General features: G+C 40.2%; 1 protein-coding gene across 1 annotated transcript; it reads left to right on the forward strand.

Moving 5' to 3' along the window:
* Positions 1-4,780: 4,780 nt before the first annotated feature.
* On the forward strand, positions 4,781-9,815 carry LOC115210468 (cyclin-B2-1-like). Its single transcript, XM_029779072.1, has 2 exons — positions 4,781-5,514; positions 9,752-9,815. Exons 1-2 carry the CDS (start codon positions 4,781-4,783, stop codon positions 9,813-9,815), a joined length of 798 nt encoding a protein of 265 aa, XP_029634932.1.
* The last annotated feature ends 4,578 nt before the right edge of the window (positions 9,816-14,393 follow it).

Below are 14,393 nucleotides of genomic sequence, written 5' to 3' on the forward strand. Positions count from 1 at the left end.
ACTGGAACTGGTTGAGTCGTTCTGTGGTCAGAGGTTAGTCCTGAGGACTGGAACATGGTTGAGTCGCTCTGTAGTCAGAGGTTAGCCCTGAGAAGGACTGGAACGAAAGACGAGAAATAGTGATTTGCTGGCGCCTTTTATAACCTGAGGTGGGCTCCAGTGAAACTCCAAAAAGACTGTGTCATGGGACCTTATCCGAAGGCCGTGATTGGTTGGCTTACACACTGGCGCGAAATAAGTCAAGAGACAAACTGCATCAACGTCAACCAATCAGAGCAGTAGACACAACAGGGTTAAAATAGCCGAAGATGGTTGCTATCTAACACGAGATCATTTCTAATATATCTCTCAAACAGTGAGGATATCACCTAGCTACGCTACAAATGTACCTGTAAGATAATTAACCTGTCAAGTTAGTAATAACATATATGGGCATGGTGAAATATTACTTCAAAATAGGTTAAGTTTAACGACGGGATTAGCATCTAGCCATAGAAAATGATCCATGTGAGCGTGGAAAAGTGCATGATTCATATATATGTGTGCATATATATATATATATATATATATATATATATGTGTGTGTGTGTGTGTGTGTGTGTGTGTGTGTGTGTGTGTGTATTTTTCCCTTGTTCAGGGCAGCAAAAAATCACACAAGTAATATGGATGTAATACCCTGTTTGTAAAGGTAGAAACTCCAGGTTGATGTGAAATATTTTGTATAATATATATAAATAAATAAATGGAGTTAAACGCAGGTGTTAATCAAATTCTTTTATTTCCGACATATGTTTTGAAGACAACATTGGTATTATACCAAAGGAATAAAATTGTGTAAAACAATGTAATCTTCTCATCAGGGGAAGAAAGAAAGAAACCAAACTCATCAATAAGGCATTTTAAAAGAATGTGATAGATGTGTATAATGATGAACGGAACGCTATTAAATTTTGTTTTAAAAACCGTTAGAAGATATAACGTCAAAGGTAGCCTATAGAAAGAGGAGGGGTAAAAGAAAGAAATAAGTAGAAAACTAATAAATGAGAAATATAGAGCGAAATGTGAGCTAAAATAAAAGCTTAAAGGATTGGAAAAAGATATATTTAGTGGAAGTGAAATGTAAGAAGAAAATCAATGTTCAAATTATATATAATGGTAGATATCACTTATATGAACTAAAGGTATGTTCCTGCCAATGTTTACATCGATAAGCACGCTCTATAACCGTGTTTACAAGGGGATTCTTAGAAAATAGAATAGAAAATAGTTCACTATTACAGAGTTGGCAGAATTCTTTGCCTTTACCATATGGGAGTAAAATGAAGAGAATCAACCAATCTAAATTAAATTGTTTATTATGGTCTTTTAGATACCAAATTAATTTACTAAACCCTGTACTATTGCGTTTATTGCTATCCCTAAATGTAGAGTAACGATTAGAAATTCTTTTAGATAACTGAGAAGAACTACCTATATAAAAAAAGACACTGGTACCTGAAATAATTTTACACTGGTATATAGAGTTTTTAATCTTAGAATTACTAGATATAAATTTAATTCTGTTTGAATTGACTTCAGAGACAATGACCTTACTATTAATATTTCTAGGGGGATGATTAGTATTAGCTAAATTAATGTCAGTATTAGTAATTGGATTCTTATTTAACAGACTAATATTATGTGAGAAGATAATTTGTGAGAGATTTTTTGCGTTGGAAAAACCAATCCTAACCTTGTGCAAGTTGATAATCGAGTAATACCTAGAATTCTTTGGAAAATTCCTAATAGCTTCCCGAAACTACGGTTATAGAGCGTGCTATCGATATTGATAGTAATGGTAAGACAACAAAAGAATGAAAGAGACCTCGATATTATGTAAATAGAGGAATTTATCTGTAAATATAATATGTGACAATTATTCGGTAGCCATGATAAAACTCCGAGTTTCGGGTGTCGGGGCAGAAACCCGCACCAATATCTCTTCAGATATCGGGCCATCAAAAAATGCTATGAAAATGACCGTTAAACAAAGGGAAATTACTGTGTGATTGACCGTTATTAAGACAAAAGAGCTATTAGAATGACCGCTAAATAAGGGGTGGGTGTAAAAGGTAAAGGAGTAAACACACTCATAGCAATCGCGTATGCACGTATGTCCATACATACACATGCACGCGCGCACATCCACATACATGTGCCTATATGCATATGCTCATCCACACTCGCTTGAAACACACACATGCGCACCCACACATTCGCCAAACAAAATTTATATATACCCGCACACACGCGCACAAAAAAGGTTCATATACACGTCTATATACGCACATGCACAGGAAAAAAAACCTGGGTGAAAGGTAAAACGAGAAAAAATGTGTAAAGATATATAAAGCAATAAAGATATAAAAAGTAAAGGAGTAAAAATGCTCAAAGCAATCGCGCATGCGCACACGCACATCCACGTACATGTGCTTATATGCATATGCCCATCCACACTCGTGGAAACAAAACCACGATCAAATCTTTGACGGATCAGGACGGACTCGTGCTATTCGGTTCTGTGTAGATGTGTGCGGCTTCCCGGCAGCACTTTGCGCAGCTGTTTGGGGGAGGGTGATGGGTCGACGACGGTAGCGGACTTTACTTCAAACCTAGACTGCCTACCAAGGCTCTCGGTAACGGACGCGAGACTGTGAAAAGCCGATACAGCCACTGAAATACGGGAGGTGATGAGTGGTTGCACAAGTCGCAAATCGTCCAGTTTGAAATGGTCTGCCCTACGAATTCTATGTATTCATGCCAGATTTGTTTCGCAGCCTCTTGTCAGATATCTACAGTAACTGGTAACAAAACGGAAGAATTCCCAGTGCTGTTAGCTGGGCTATTGTAAAACTGCTGAGAAAAGACGTCGACAATGGGGACGTGCTAGGGAGTTTTCGGCCCATAACTCTACTAAACACAGAGTTTAAGATTTAGACCAAAGCTTCTAGAGTCAGCTCATCTTATCGATTCCCATCATGCCTCTAACGCTTCGACAACCCAATCTTTGAGAGACTCGAATGCTTAGTCAATGTTAGACTCTCTCCAACGTCCCGCGATCAGGCTGCATTGCCCAAGCGATTTGGAGGTCTTGGTCTTCGTAAGTGTTCGTCCCTCTCTCTTCCCTCTTCCTTTCCTCCACCCACGCCTGCTCCACCCTGGTGAGCAACATCCTCTCCTCTTCGACTCCCTCTTCATCCAGTCGGACCAGTTTTTAAGGCGCCGCTTACTGTCAGCTAGCGCAAAATACTCAGGTGACTGGATTGATGCCATCCCTGTGGCTAATGTTGGCAGCCTACTCAGCTTGGACGAACTTCGTGTCCCCATTGCCCTCAGAGTGGGAGATGACGTATCCATGGGTCTGATCTGTCGTGACAGGCTCCTCGACTCCACAGGCCTCCGTGGCCGTTCTTGCCGTCTGGTCGCTTCGCGCGTCATACAGAGTTTGAACCTGATATTCAAGAGAAGCTTAGCCCGGTCAAACATCCCCTCCATCGTGGAACCATCTGGATTGTCCAGATGTGATGGGAAGTGACATAACGGTCTCACCCTGTACCCTTGGTTGCAAGGCAGATGCCTTGTCTGGGATGTCACAGATAACGACTCCTTTGTTTCTCACATCCTGGATGCTGCGGGCAAGATCCACAGCTTCTGCGCCGTGCGGAATAAAATCCTGAAATTTCGCGATCTGTCGGCCAACTATATTTTCCATTCTGTGGCCATTATTTACATTATTTACAATTGATGGATATTTGTCCTCATCTTGTTTGTTGTTGACACAACGTTTCGGCTGATATACCCTCCAGGCCTCATCAGGTGTCTTGAGGAAATTTCGAACCTGGGTATTTTTCGATGTTGTTGTTGGTGGTGGTGTTGTTATTATCATCATCATCATTATGCAGGTCACTGTCTGGAATCGAACTCGGAATCTTGGGGTTAGTAGCCCGCGCTCTTAATCCCAGAATTCCGAGTTCGATTCCAGGCAGTGACCTGAATAATAACAACAACAACATCGAAAAATACCTTAGGAATGAGAACCCAGGTTCGAAATTTCCCCAAGACACCTGATGAAGGCTGGAGGGTATATCAGCCGAAACGTTGTGTCAACAACAAACAAGATGAGGACAAATATCCGTCAATTGTAAATTATGTACATAATTCCTCATCTGTGGCCTTCGAGACGTTTGGTGGGGTCAGAGCACTAACTGCGAGATTCCTGTCTTCAGTTGCAACTCGCCTTGCAGAGGTAACTGGTGAGGCTCGTGAGGGCGCTTGGCTGTTCCAGCGCATCAAGCCTCGCCATCACCCGCAGCAACGCTGCAGGCGTGCTGGCGTGTCTCAATAGCAATTAAAGAGGTTTCCCAGCACCCCAACTTTTCAACCCAAGGTGGTGAATTGTTTTGGTTTTTTTCTTTTAATTTTTTCAATTGTGTTCTCTGTGGCCGTTATTTTCTATCGAGACGTTACAACCGAATCTAATTCTTCAAGCGCTTTAATTCTGTATATATTCATATACTCGATTGCTGACATTTATAAATGGTTTCTCTTATTATCATAATGCCCTTTTCTTTCATTAATAACCCTCTCGGCATTTTTGACGAGACAGGTATGCTAGTTATTCGATAATTACGCAATAATATGTCATAATTAGAAATATGTCATAAGAAATTGGAATATAGTTTTCCCCCATTTAACGTCACAAAACAGGCCAGAAGTTTCGTCAAATTTCTCAAGGATAATCATGTCGTGGAAAGATGTTATGAATAATTTAAGTGGGTTTTATGAACGAGAACAGCAGCAGAAAAAAGTAAGGAATTATTTGGAAAACCAATCATTTACTGCAGAAGATCGTGCGGCAGTGATCGACTGGATGGTAGCTTGTGTAGATCATTATGTAGTTTCTTTCGAAGTCTTTTATCTTGCAGTTTCTTATTTTGATATATACATGTCTGGAAAAGACACAAAACTAATTACTTCCTCTAAGCTGCAATGTCTCGGAGCCTCATGTCTTTGGATTGCTTTTACTCAGTTATCTCAAGACCAGGATAAACTGGAAAATTTTCTGGATATGGTATCGGTCACAGACCCTCACTCTAGTGAAAAGGATCTTTATGACATGTTTAGTCATATTATGAATCGATTCCACTACAAAACGTATTTAATAACACCGTATAATTTTCTAATGAGCTTCATTTTTATTCTCCGTTTGGAACGTCATCACAATCTGACCTGGATGTCACGTTATATACTGGAGCTAGCGCAATACGATGCGGATATTTGTGTAACAAATAGGTTTAGACCGAGTCTTATAGCAACAGCTGCTCTTTACACAGGATTAGTAGCTTTGAGACTCACTGTTGAATGGATCTCTGACTTGTCTATTTTAACACCGTATACTGGAAGGGAATACGAATTAAAAATTGTTCATCGTCGAATGTTGAAATTATTAAAAATCGCTTCTCCATACATATATAGGTCAGTATACACGAGATACAGCAGAAAAGAATTTAATCACGTTGCTTTGGTTGATTTTTCATTTATTTATTAAAAGTTTTCGCGTTATTTCTGTAGCTCGTATTCTAGAAATATTAAATACATAAGTTGTATTACATTTTATTTATCTTATGATTTAAAACTTTTCTAACTCTCTACTTTTGGAAGTTGACACGAGCACGCCAGTGGCGTCTAGAAACTAGCTTCGCGATCATGAGATCTCAAGTTCAATCCTTACTTCGTATCAAATGATTTTTACTAGTGCTTCAATTCGATCCGACCTTCACAGGAAAATGGGGTCAGCAAAAATTATATGGTAGTTCATCGGATACAGTGAAACCGAAAGGTGAAGCCTTGTCACACACTGAATCATAATTCTATCAGAATTATATTAAGAATACATGTCTTTGGACTACTCGGCTACTTACAGAACGTTAATTTAACGATTGCTGAATATTCCCGCTACACATCTGTTGATCGAACAACTACATGTTCGTCGTTGAAAGTAACGGAGGATCCATGATCATTATTTTACAAAATCTCCTGCACAAAACAAAACATTTGTTAATAACTACACTAATTTTAGGGAAAGTAACTATATATTATCCATTGAACACTATTAAGCGAGGCAACGAAGGCGCTATTATGCCGTTGCGCGACCTGCCCAAAATAAGACAAATCTTCCCCGCGAACAACACTCTGCCATCTTAAAATAATGAACACATTGGATAATGTAATCCTGGATACATTGTCTGAAAAAAGATGAGATGGCCATAGCTGGAAGGTCATACATCTTCACATCTTCTCGATCCAATGTAATCCTTGAATTAAATAACACAACTTTTAACTATAAAAATGCACTAATAATTCCTCCTCCTCCTCCTTTTAAGATTTTAAGAAAACAAAAGGTTGTTTGGTGAAAAGAGCCTAGAATTTTGGCAGAAAATGAAAGAGAATGAAAGATTGGTATCATTTGTTCAGTAGAAATAGGGCTGGAAATATAAGTATAACTGGGGTTCAATAAAATCGATAGTGTAAAATAGCGAGAGGCCTGTCAGCACATGAGATAAAGTAAACTTGTGATGTAAAATGGGAGGTTGTCATGACAGAAATAGATGAAAGCTTTATTGTCAAAGGTAAGAATGTTTCAAAGAAAAGAAGGACAAGTGTATGGGTGGAGACGAGCTGACTTCCGATTATGTGACTCCATGGAAACTATATTGCAGTTCGCCTGCCGTTACGTTCTGAGTTCAAATTCCGCCGAGGTCGACTTTGCCTTTCATCCTTTCGGGGTCGATTAAATAAGTACCAGTTACGCACTGGGGTCGATATAATCGACTTAATCCGTTTGTCTGTTCTTGTTTGTCCCCTCCGTGTGTAGCCCCTTGTGGACAGTAAATAAATAGGAAACTATATTGCAGGTTACTAGGAAGAGGGAAAGGCTCGAGGTGATATACAAGTGCTGTGATTGCCTCCTTGATTTTTGGTATGCGGAAAGTGACAGGATGATTATAAGAAAGATTACTGTTACTATAAATTGTTTCTATTAAGATAAAAATCTGGGCAAGACTTCCTTTTGTAGCCCCCCCCCCCCCAACACCCCTTTTTTAAATTTCATTTTTTTTCTACTCAAACCCCTGTTTTCGGCTACGGAGAATACGAATCTGCAAAAAAAAAAAAGGCAAAAATCGGCATTTTGAAATTACCCCCCAATTTCTTCATTTTTCACTTTTTTTAGAAATTTTTTTTTTGGGGGGTCAAAATATGCGGAAAAATACGGAGATTATGATTCGGAATAAAAATTTCCAAAAATTTTTCTTTTTACGGCTGGGGTTAGGGTTAGGGTTTTAGGGTTAAGATTAGGGTTAGGATTTTAGGGTTAGGGTTACGGAAAAAAATTGAAAAATGAAGAAATTGTGGGGTTTAGGGTTAAGGGAGTAAGAGGGTGGGGGGCAAATAAATTTCAAAATTCCGATTTTTGGCAATTTTCCGGAATTTCCGTATTCAAAAAAGTGGGATTTTGGCAAAAAAAATTTTTCAAAGCAATAATTTGTGAGAAAATGGTGGCGGAGAGGAAGTTTTTCTAAAATCTGTTAGAAAGCGAGAGAGAAGTAGAGAGACAGTTAATCAGAGAACAATTGTAGAGTTTCATAGAAATAGAAGCGAGTATAGCTTTAGTTAAGCTGTACTTAAAATAACAAACAACAGTGGTTTTTTGAACTGTTATTTATATTGCGTGTCAAACAATTACGAACATGAGAAAGAGCAACCCACCATTAAATCCTAGGGGTGTGCTATCTGCTTCATTGGAAGTGTCTCTTCAGCCAATTAGATCAATAACTAGTCCTTGTCCACAGTTTGTCTCTTATGAGTTCATGGGTAATGCTCTACATAGCTCCCCCTCAGAACTGTTGACTGTCATTAGAACCAATAAGGCGTTTGTACCACCCAATCCGTGTGTACTTACTTGGCTCTTTGACCAATGTTTGTCATCAGGGGTCAGCGTGACTTGCTCAGGACAGCCTCTGTTTGGTGGTTGAGCTATTAGAATGGGGCTATCAATGTCAAGATAGGCTGGTTTCAATCAATGGATGGAAACTGTGTACTGTTGTCCTCCAATCAGGGGTTGTATGACTTGTCTCCTGGATGAATCACTTTGTATGGTCCATCATAGGGTGACTGAAGGGGTTTTCGAGATGCATCGTGATGTATGATAACAAGCTTCACCTTGTGGAGGCCATTGGGTACAGAGGACTTAGGTGCACCATATGTTGACATGGGGGTCGAGTGTAACTGGCCCGTGTTGTCTCTCAGTTGTTCAAGATACCTTTTGGCATCCGGGTCTAACTTCATGTTCAAAATTAATTACCCCAGCACTGTAAACGGAGTACCGTACATTATTTCTATGCAATACGTGTTGAGGCCTTCCTTTAGGACAGTGCAGATTCCTGGCATGATCCTTGGAAGTTGATCCAATTCAGCCAGTTACATTTGGTTAAGAGGGATTCCTTCAAGCGACAGTGAAATCTCTCCACTAAGCCATTGGCTTCAGGATAGTTGGCTGTTGTGTGTTTCATGTTAATGCCAAAAGGTTCATATCATTCCACAACTTTCAGAGTGACTTGAGGTCAGCAGTCAGATGAGATGCTGTCTGTGATGAAGGTACAGGTGATTTCCTCTTTCTATACTGCAGTGAGGTATGGCCTTAGGGTAATGAGTGAAGTGGTCCACAGCATTTAAATGAAGGTGGTAGGGGGATTACTAAGTCAATGTTGACAGGGCCAAAACGGGCCTGTAGGGGATTCATGGCTGCCAAGAGGTGCTTTGGTGTGCCAATGGATTTTGGTTTGTTGGCAGCAGATACAGATTTTGGTCCACTCCCCAGTTTGTTTGGCCATACCTTACCAGACAATTTTCTTTTTCTACTCTAGGCACAAGGCCTGAAATTTTGGGGGAGGGGACCAGTCAATTAGATCGAACCCAATATGTAACTGGTACTTAATTTATTGACCCCAAAAGGATGAAAGGCAAAGTTGACCTCAGTGGAATTTGAACTCAGAAGTAAAGACAGATTTAATACTGCTAAGCATTTCACCTGATGTGCTTAAGCTTCTGCCAGCTCACTGCCTTTGTACCAGACAATTTTGCATGATAGCAGGCACTGTGTGACTCTTGTACAAGGGTGAGAGAGTTCGTGAATGACATCAAAAACCTTTTGGTACCAGAGAGAGATAGAAAGAGATACATATGTACATACATACATTAGAGAAGCAGACAAACAGAGAGATACTACAACCAAAGAAAATATTCACAGTAAAAAAATTCCACTTCACATTCTGTAGGTGTTTATAGTGATGCATATACAAACACTTGCTTACACATATACCCCCCCCCCTACACACACACAGAAATATTCCAAATTGTTATCTACTTTGATCTTAGTTAAACTAAGATCAAAGTAGTTAACAATTTAGAAAGTATCAAGAAGCAATCTTTTGGCTCAGAAGAAAGAGTAGTTATTAAATTCTTGAAATTTTTCTGAATTTTGTAAGAGTAAAATTAGACTATACCTTGAAATTAGTGGTCATACTTTGCAATTTCTGTAAGTATGAAATTTCATAACCTGAGGTAGCCATAACAACTGTGCAGTTGTGCCTATGTTTTCTATTCTGCTAAATTATCTATATTTATTTTTTATATAATTGTTTATCACTTGTAGAACTAATGAACAGAGTAAAGCTTTCAAGTTCTTTGGATTCAATCCTCCAAAGTATTTTCAATAAAAAATTTTATTATTTTTATTATATAAGTCTATATCAAATATATGAAATGTTTGTTATATTAATATATTTGTTAAATACCAGTTTCAGCTTCTTACTTATAAAATCCTATAAATGCATGTGTGTGTGTGTGTGCATGCACACACACTCACACATATTGCCTTATATATTTTATAAAAATATCATTATCAAAAGATGAGAGAATATTCATTGTCTTTGTTGTATAAATGACACAATATTACAATAATCTTTGCCCAGTTGTTTAGGCTGGTTCAGACAGTAGGCTGTATTGATGGCAAAGAAGTAAACCAGCTATACTGGAATTCCTGAGCCAAGACAGTCAATGTGAAAACTGGGATCAGGATAATTAACAAATGCAGAGAGAATGAAAATGATTACAGTAGTGAGGAGTGGGGAAAGTTGAGGTAGGATAAAGAGATTGGAAGAAATGATGTACATAAAAATGCTCAGCTTGGCTGTCAGTTACTTTATATGAAAGAAAAAGGGACTTCTGAATCACCTTGTCTATATTCTTTTATTTGTTTGTCATCTGACTGCGGCCATGCTGGAGCACTGCCATTTAGTTAAACAAATCAACCCCCAGGAGTTATTCTTTGTAAGCCTAGTACTTATTCTCTTGGTCTCTTTTGCCGTACCGCTAAGTTACAGGGGTGTAAACACACCAGCATCAGTTGTCAAGAAATGGTGGGGGGACAGACACACAAACATATACACATACACACACATATATATATATATATGGGCTTCTTTCAGTTTCCATCTACCACACAGCCACTCCTGCACACACACACATATATATATATATCATCATCATCATCATCGTTTAACGTTTGCTTTCCATGCTGGCATGGGTTGGACAGTTTGACTGAGGTCTGGAAAGTCAGTGGCTGCACCAGACTCCAATCTGATCTGGCAATGTTTCTACAGCTGGATGCCCTTCCTAATGCCAACCACTCCGAGAGTGTAATGGGTGGTTTTTACATGCCACCAGCACGGGAGCCTGTCAAGCGATCCTGGCATCAATCACATTCGGATAGTGCTTTTTATGCGCTACAAGCACAGGAGCCAGTCAGGGGGCACTGGCATCAACCACATTCAAATAGTACTCTTTATGTGCCACCATCACAGGAGCCTGTCAAGTGTCCCTGGCATCGATCACATATATATATATTATTATTATTATAAAGTGGTTGGTTTTAGGAATGGCATCCAGCTGTAGAAACCATGCCAAATCAAACTGGAGTCTGGTGCAGACCCCATCTTGCCAGTTCTGGTCACACTGTCCAGTGCATGCGAACATATAACATTCTTTGTATTTGTCTGTCTTATTATGTCCCCATCTATGTAAGATTGCATGATTGTAATAAAGATTTCGCTATATATATATATGTATATATATATATATATATATATAAAAAGTGCCACACCCTGGCAGTTGAGGGGACCTGTGGAAGAGGTAGACCCAGGAAAACCTGGGTCGAGGTGGTGAAGCACGACCTTCGAACTCTAGGTCTCACCAAGGAAATGACCAGAGACCGAGACCTATGGAAGTATGCTGTGCGTGAGAAGACCCGGCAAGACCAGTGAGAACAATCAAAATCAAATCATATATCAGAAAGCAGGGGTTAAGTGACCCATCCGTTCGTGTCCGCTGTCAGCCTCGTCTGGCACCCGTGCCGGTGATACGTAAAAGCACCATTCGCTCGTGGCCGTTTGCCAGCTCTGCCTGGCCCCGTGTCGGTGGCACGTAAAAGCACCATCCGTTTGTGTTCGTTGCCAGCCTCGCCTGGCCCCGTGCCGGTGACACGTAAAAGCACCATCCGTTCGTGGCCGTTTGCCAGCTCTGTCTGGCAACCGTGTCGGTGGCACGTAAAAGCACCATCCGTTCGTGGCCGTTTGCCAGCTCTGTCTGGACCCGTGTCGGTGGCACGTAAAAGCACCATCCGTTCGTGTCCGTTGCCAGCCTCGGCTGGCCCCCGTGCCGGTGACACGTAAAAGCACCGTCCGCTCGTGGCCGTTTGCCAGCTCTGTCTGGCAACCGTGTCGGTGGCACGTAAAAGCACCATCCGTTCGCGTCCGTTATCAGCCTCGGCTGGCCCCCGTGCTGGTGACACGTAAAAGCACCGTCCGCTCGTGGCCGTTTGCCAGCTCTGTCTGGCAACCGTGTCGGTGGCACGTAAAAGCACCATCCGTTCGCGTCCGTTATCAGCCTCGGCTGGCCCCCGTGCTGGTGACACGTAAAAGCACCGTCCGTTCGTGGCCGGTTGCCAGCTCTGTCTGGCCCCGTGTCGGTGGCACGTAAAAGCACCATCCGTTCGTGTCCGTTGCCAGCGTTGCCTGGCCCCGTGCCGGTGACACGTAAAAGCACCATCCGTTCGTGGCCGTTTGCCAGCTCTGTCTGGCAACCGTGTCGGTGGCACGTAAAAGCACCATCCGTTCGCGTCCGTTGCCAGCCTCGGCTGGCCCCCGTGCCGGTGACATGTAAAAGCACCGTCCGTTCGTGGCCGGTTGCCAGCTCTGTCTGGCCCCGTGTCGGTGGCACGTAAAAGCACCATCCGTTCGTGTCCGTTGCCAGCATCGCCTGGCCCCGTGCCGGTGACACGTAAAAGCACCATCTGTTTGTGGCCGTTCGCCAGCTCTGTCTGGCACCTGTGCAGGTGGCACGTAAAAAACACCCACTACACTCGCGGAGTGGTTGGCGTTAGGAAGGGCATCCAGCCGTAGAAACACTGCCAGATCTGACTGGGCCTGACGAAGCCTTCCAGCTTCACAGACCCCGGTTGGCCCGTCCAACCCATGCTAGCATGGAAAGCGGATGCTAAACGATGATGATGATGATGATGATATATATATATAATATATATATATATATATATATTATATTCATCCACATATATATATACACACACACACACATATATATACACATTCATAACTGGATCCCATGTCTCATTCTATATGTCTATATGTGCTTGATCATCTTTATAAAATCATTCATCTTCATTTACATTTAGTTTTATGTGTGTCGTCTGTCAGTTTACACACACACACATGCATAGTGTAGTCTTCCTGGCAAATTTAAATCTTGGATATATCAGCATAGATTCCTTTCACCGATTCTTTGGTCGCTTTTAGTATATGTAACTCAAGTATACACAGTAGAAGGCCTTGAGTGGAGAGTCAACAGTTGAGATCCACTTATCCATGCCATTGGCACTTTCTTCTACAGACCAACTGACATGTCAATAGTTCAAATAGCCTCACAGAGATATAAAAGCTGAGTGATTGTGTTATGATGCAACTCATGCTTATTACATCCAAAGTGCATGTATTACTTCCCTAACAATAGTCCATCAAAATGAAAATTAGGCACTGATTTTGTTTCACAATTTAATTAAATTTTTTTCAAAAAATGAAAAAAAATATTAACTTTGAAATTACATGTAAGTAATTGAATTTATTAAAATATCCCAGCCAATAAAAGCATAGACAATATGAAAAAATAAAATATCACAAAACAACAATAAACCTTTCAACTGTCAGACCTGTTATTTTTATTTTATTGTTTTCTTTTTCCCACTGACTTGGAAATTACTTTAAACTTTGAAGCTGAAAGAGGAATTGTATCACTGGAATGTGATAGATATTTTTGGTAAACAATTTCTTCATCTTCACAATTTTTCTTTTGTTTCAGTAAGACTTTTTTGCATTGTTTTTCTACACCTTTTTGTTTAGTATTTGCAATATTATGATCCTTTTTTGGTTTCTCCTTGTTTGTAAAACATTCCAGGAAAGATAACATTTTTCTTCCAGCTCATATCACAATGTTCTTTTTTCAGAGCTTGTATTAATTTGTTATGTTTACCACCACTTTTAACTAGTTTTGTATCAGTGTCTCCATGATGACAATCAGTTTTCTTCATACTGTTATTATGTTTCATTTTCACATCTTTACTGTCATTCACATTTAATTTATTACTGTGATCTTTTGCTTTTTGCTTTTACCTTATAGCATCATTTACATTTGTCTTATTCAGTTTATTTATGGAATTTGAGGTAATTATTTTGTATAAACCTTCTTTCAATTCACAATCAAGCATTAAGTGAGTGATATCAAGTAATACAAAGTTTCTTGACACATTGTCTCTGTCTGCATTCACATTTTAGTAAACGGTACATATATGCAGACCTTATATTAGCTTTGTAAATGGCCTAGCAACTGGTCAAAGCTGAGTGATTTCCTGGCTCTAACAAGAAATCCTAGTCTTTGTGAAATAGTTTTGATATTCTTATATAGTATATGTGAAAGCACATGACTCAAATGGTTAAAGTGTCGGGCTCACAATTATGAGGTAGTGAGTTTGCTGTGTTCTTCAGCAAGACACTTTATTTCACATTGCTCTAGTTCACTCAGCTGTAGAAAAGAGTTGTGATGTTACTGGTGCCAAGCTGCTTCAACCTTTACGTTTCCTTTGGACCAGTGGCATGGAGAGGGGAGGCTGGTATGCATGGGTGACTGCCGGTTTTCCATAAACAACCTTGCTTGGACTTGTACCTCAG

Source organism: Octopus sinensis, linkage group LG4 (genome assembly GCF_006345805.1).
Source record: "Octopus sinensis linkage group LG4, ASM634580v1, whole genome shotgun sequence".
Classification (NCBI taxonomy): Eukaryota; Metazoa; Mollusca; class Cephalopoda; order Octopoda; family Octopodidae; genus Octopus; species Octopus sinensis.

Bases quoted from the DNA above. Each gene is read 5' to 3' on its own strand.
- LOC115210468 (XM_029779072.1), top strand. From the start codon at position 4,781: ATGTCGTGGAAAGATGTTATGAATAATTTAAGTGGGTTTTATGAACGA. The intron at 5,515-9,751 runs GTCAGTATACAC...TATCACTTGTAG, and splicing joins GCTTCTCCATACATATATAG to AACTAATGAACAGAGTAAAG.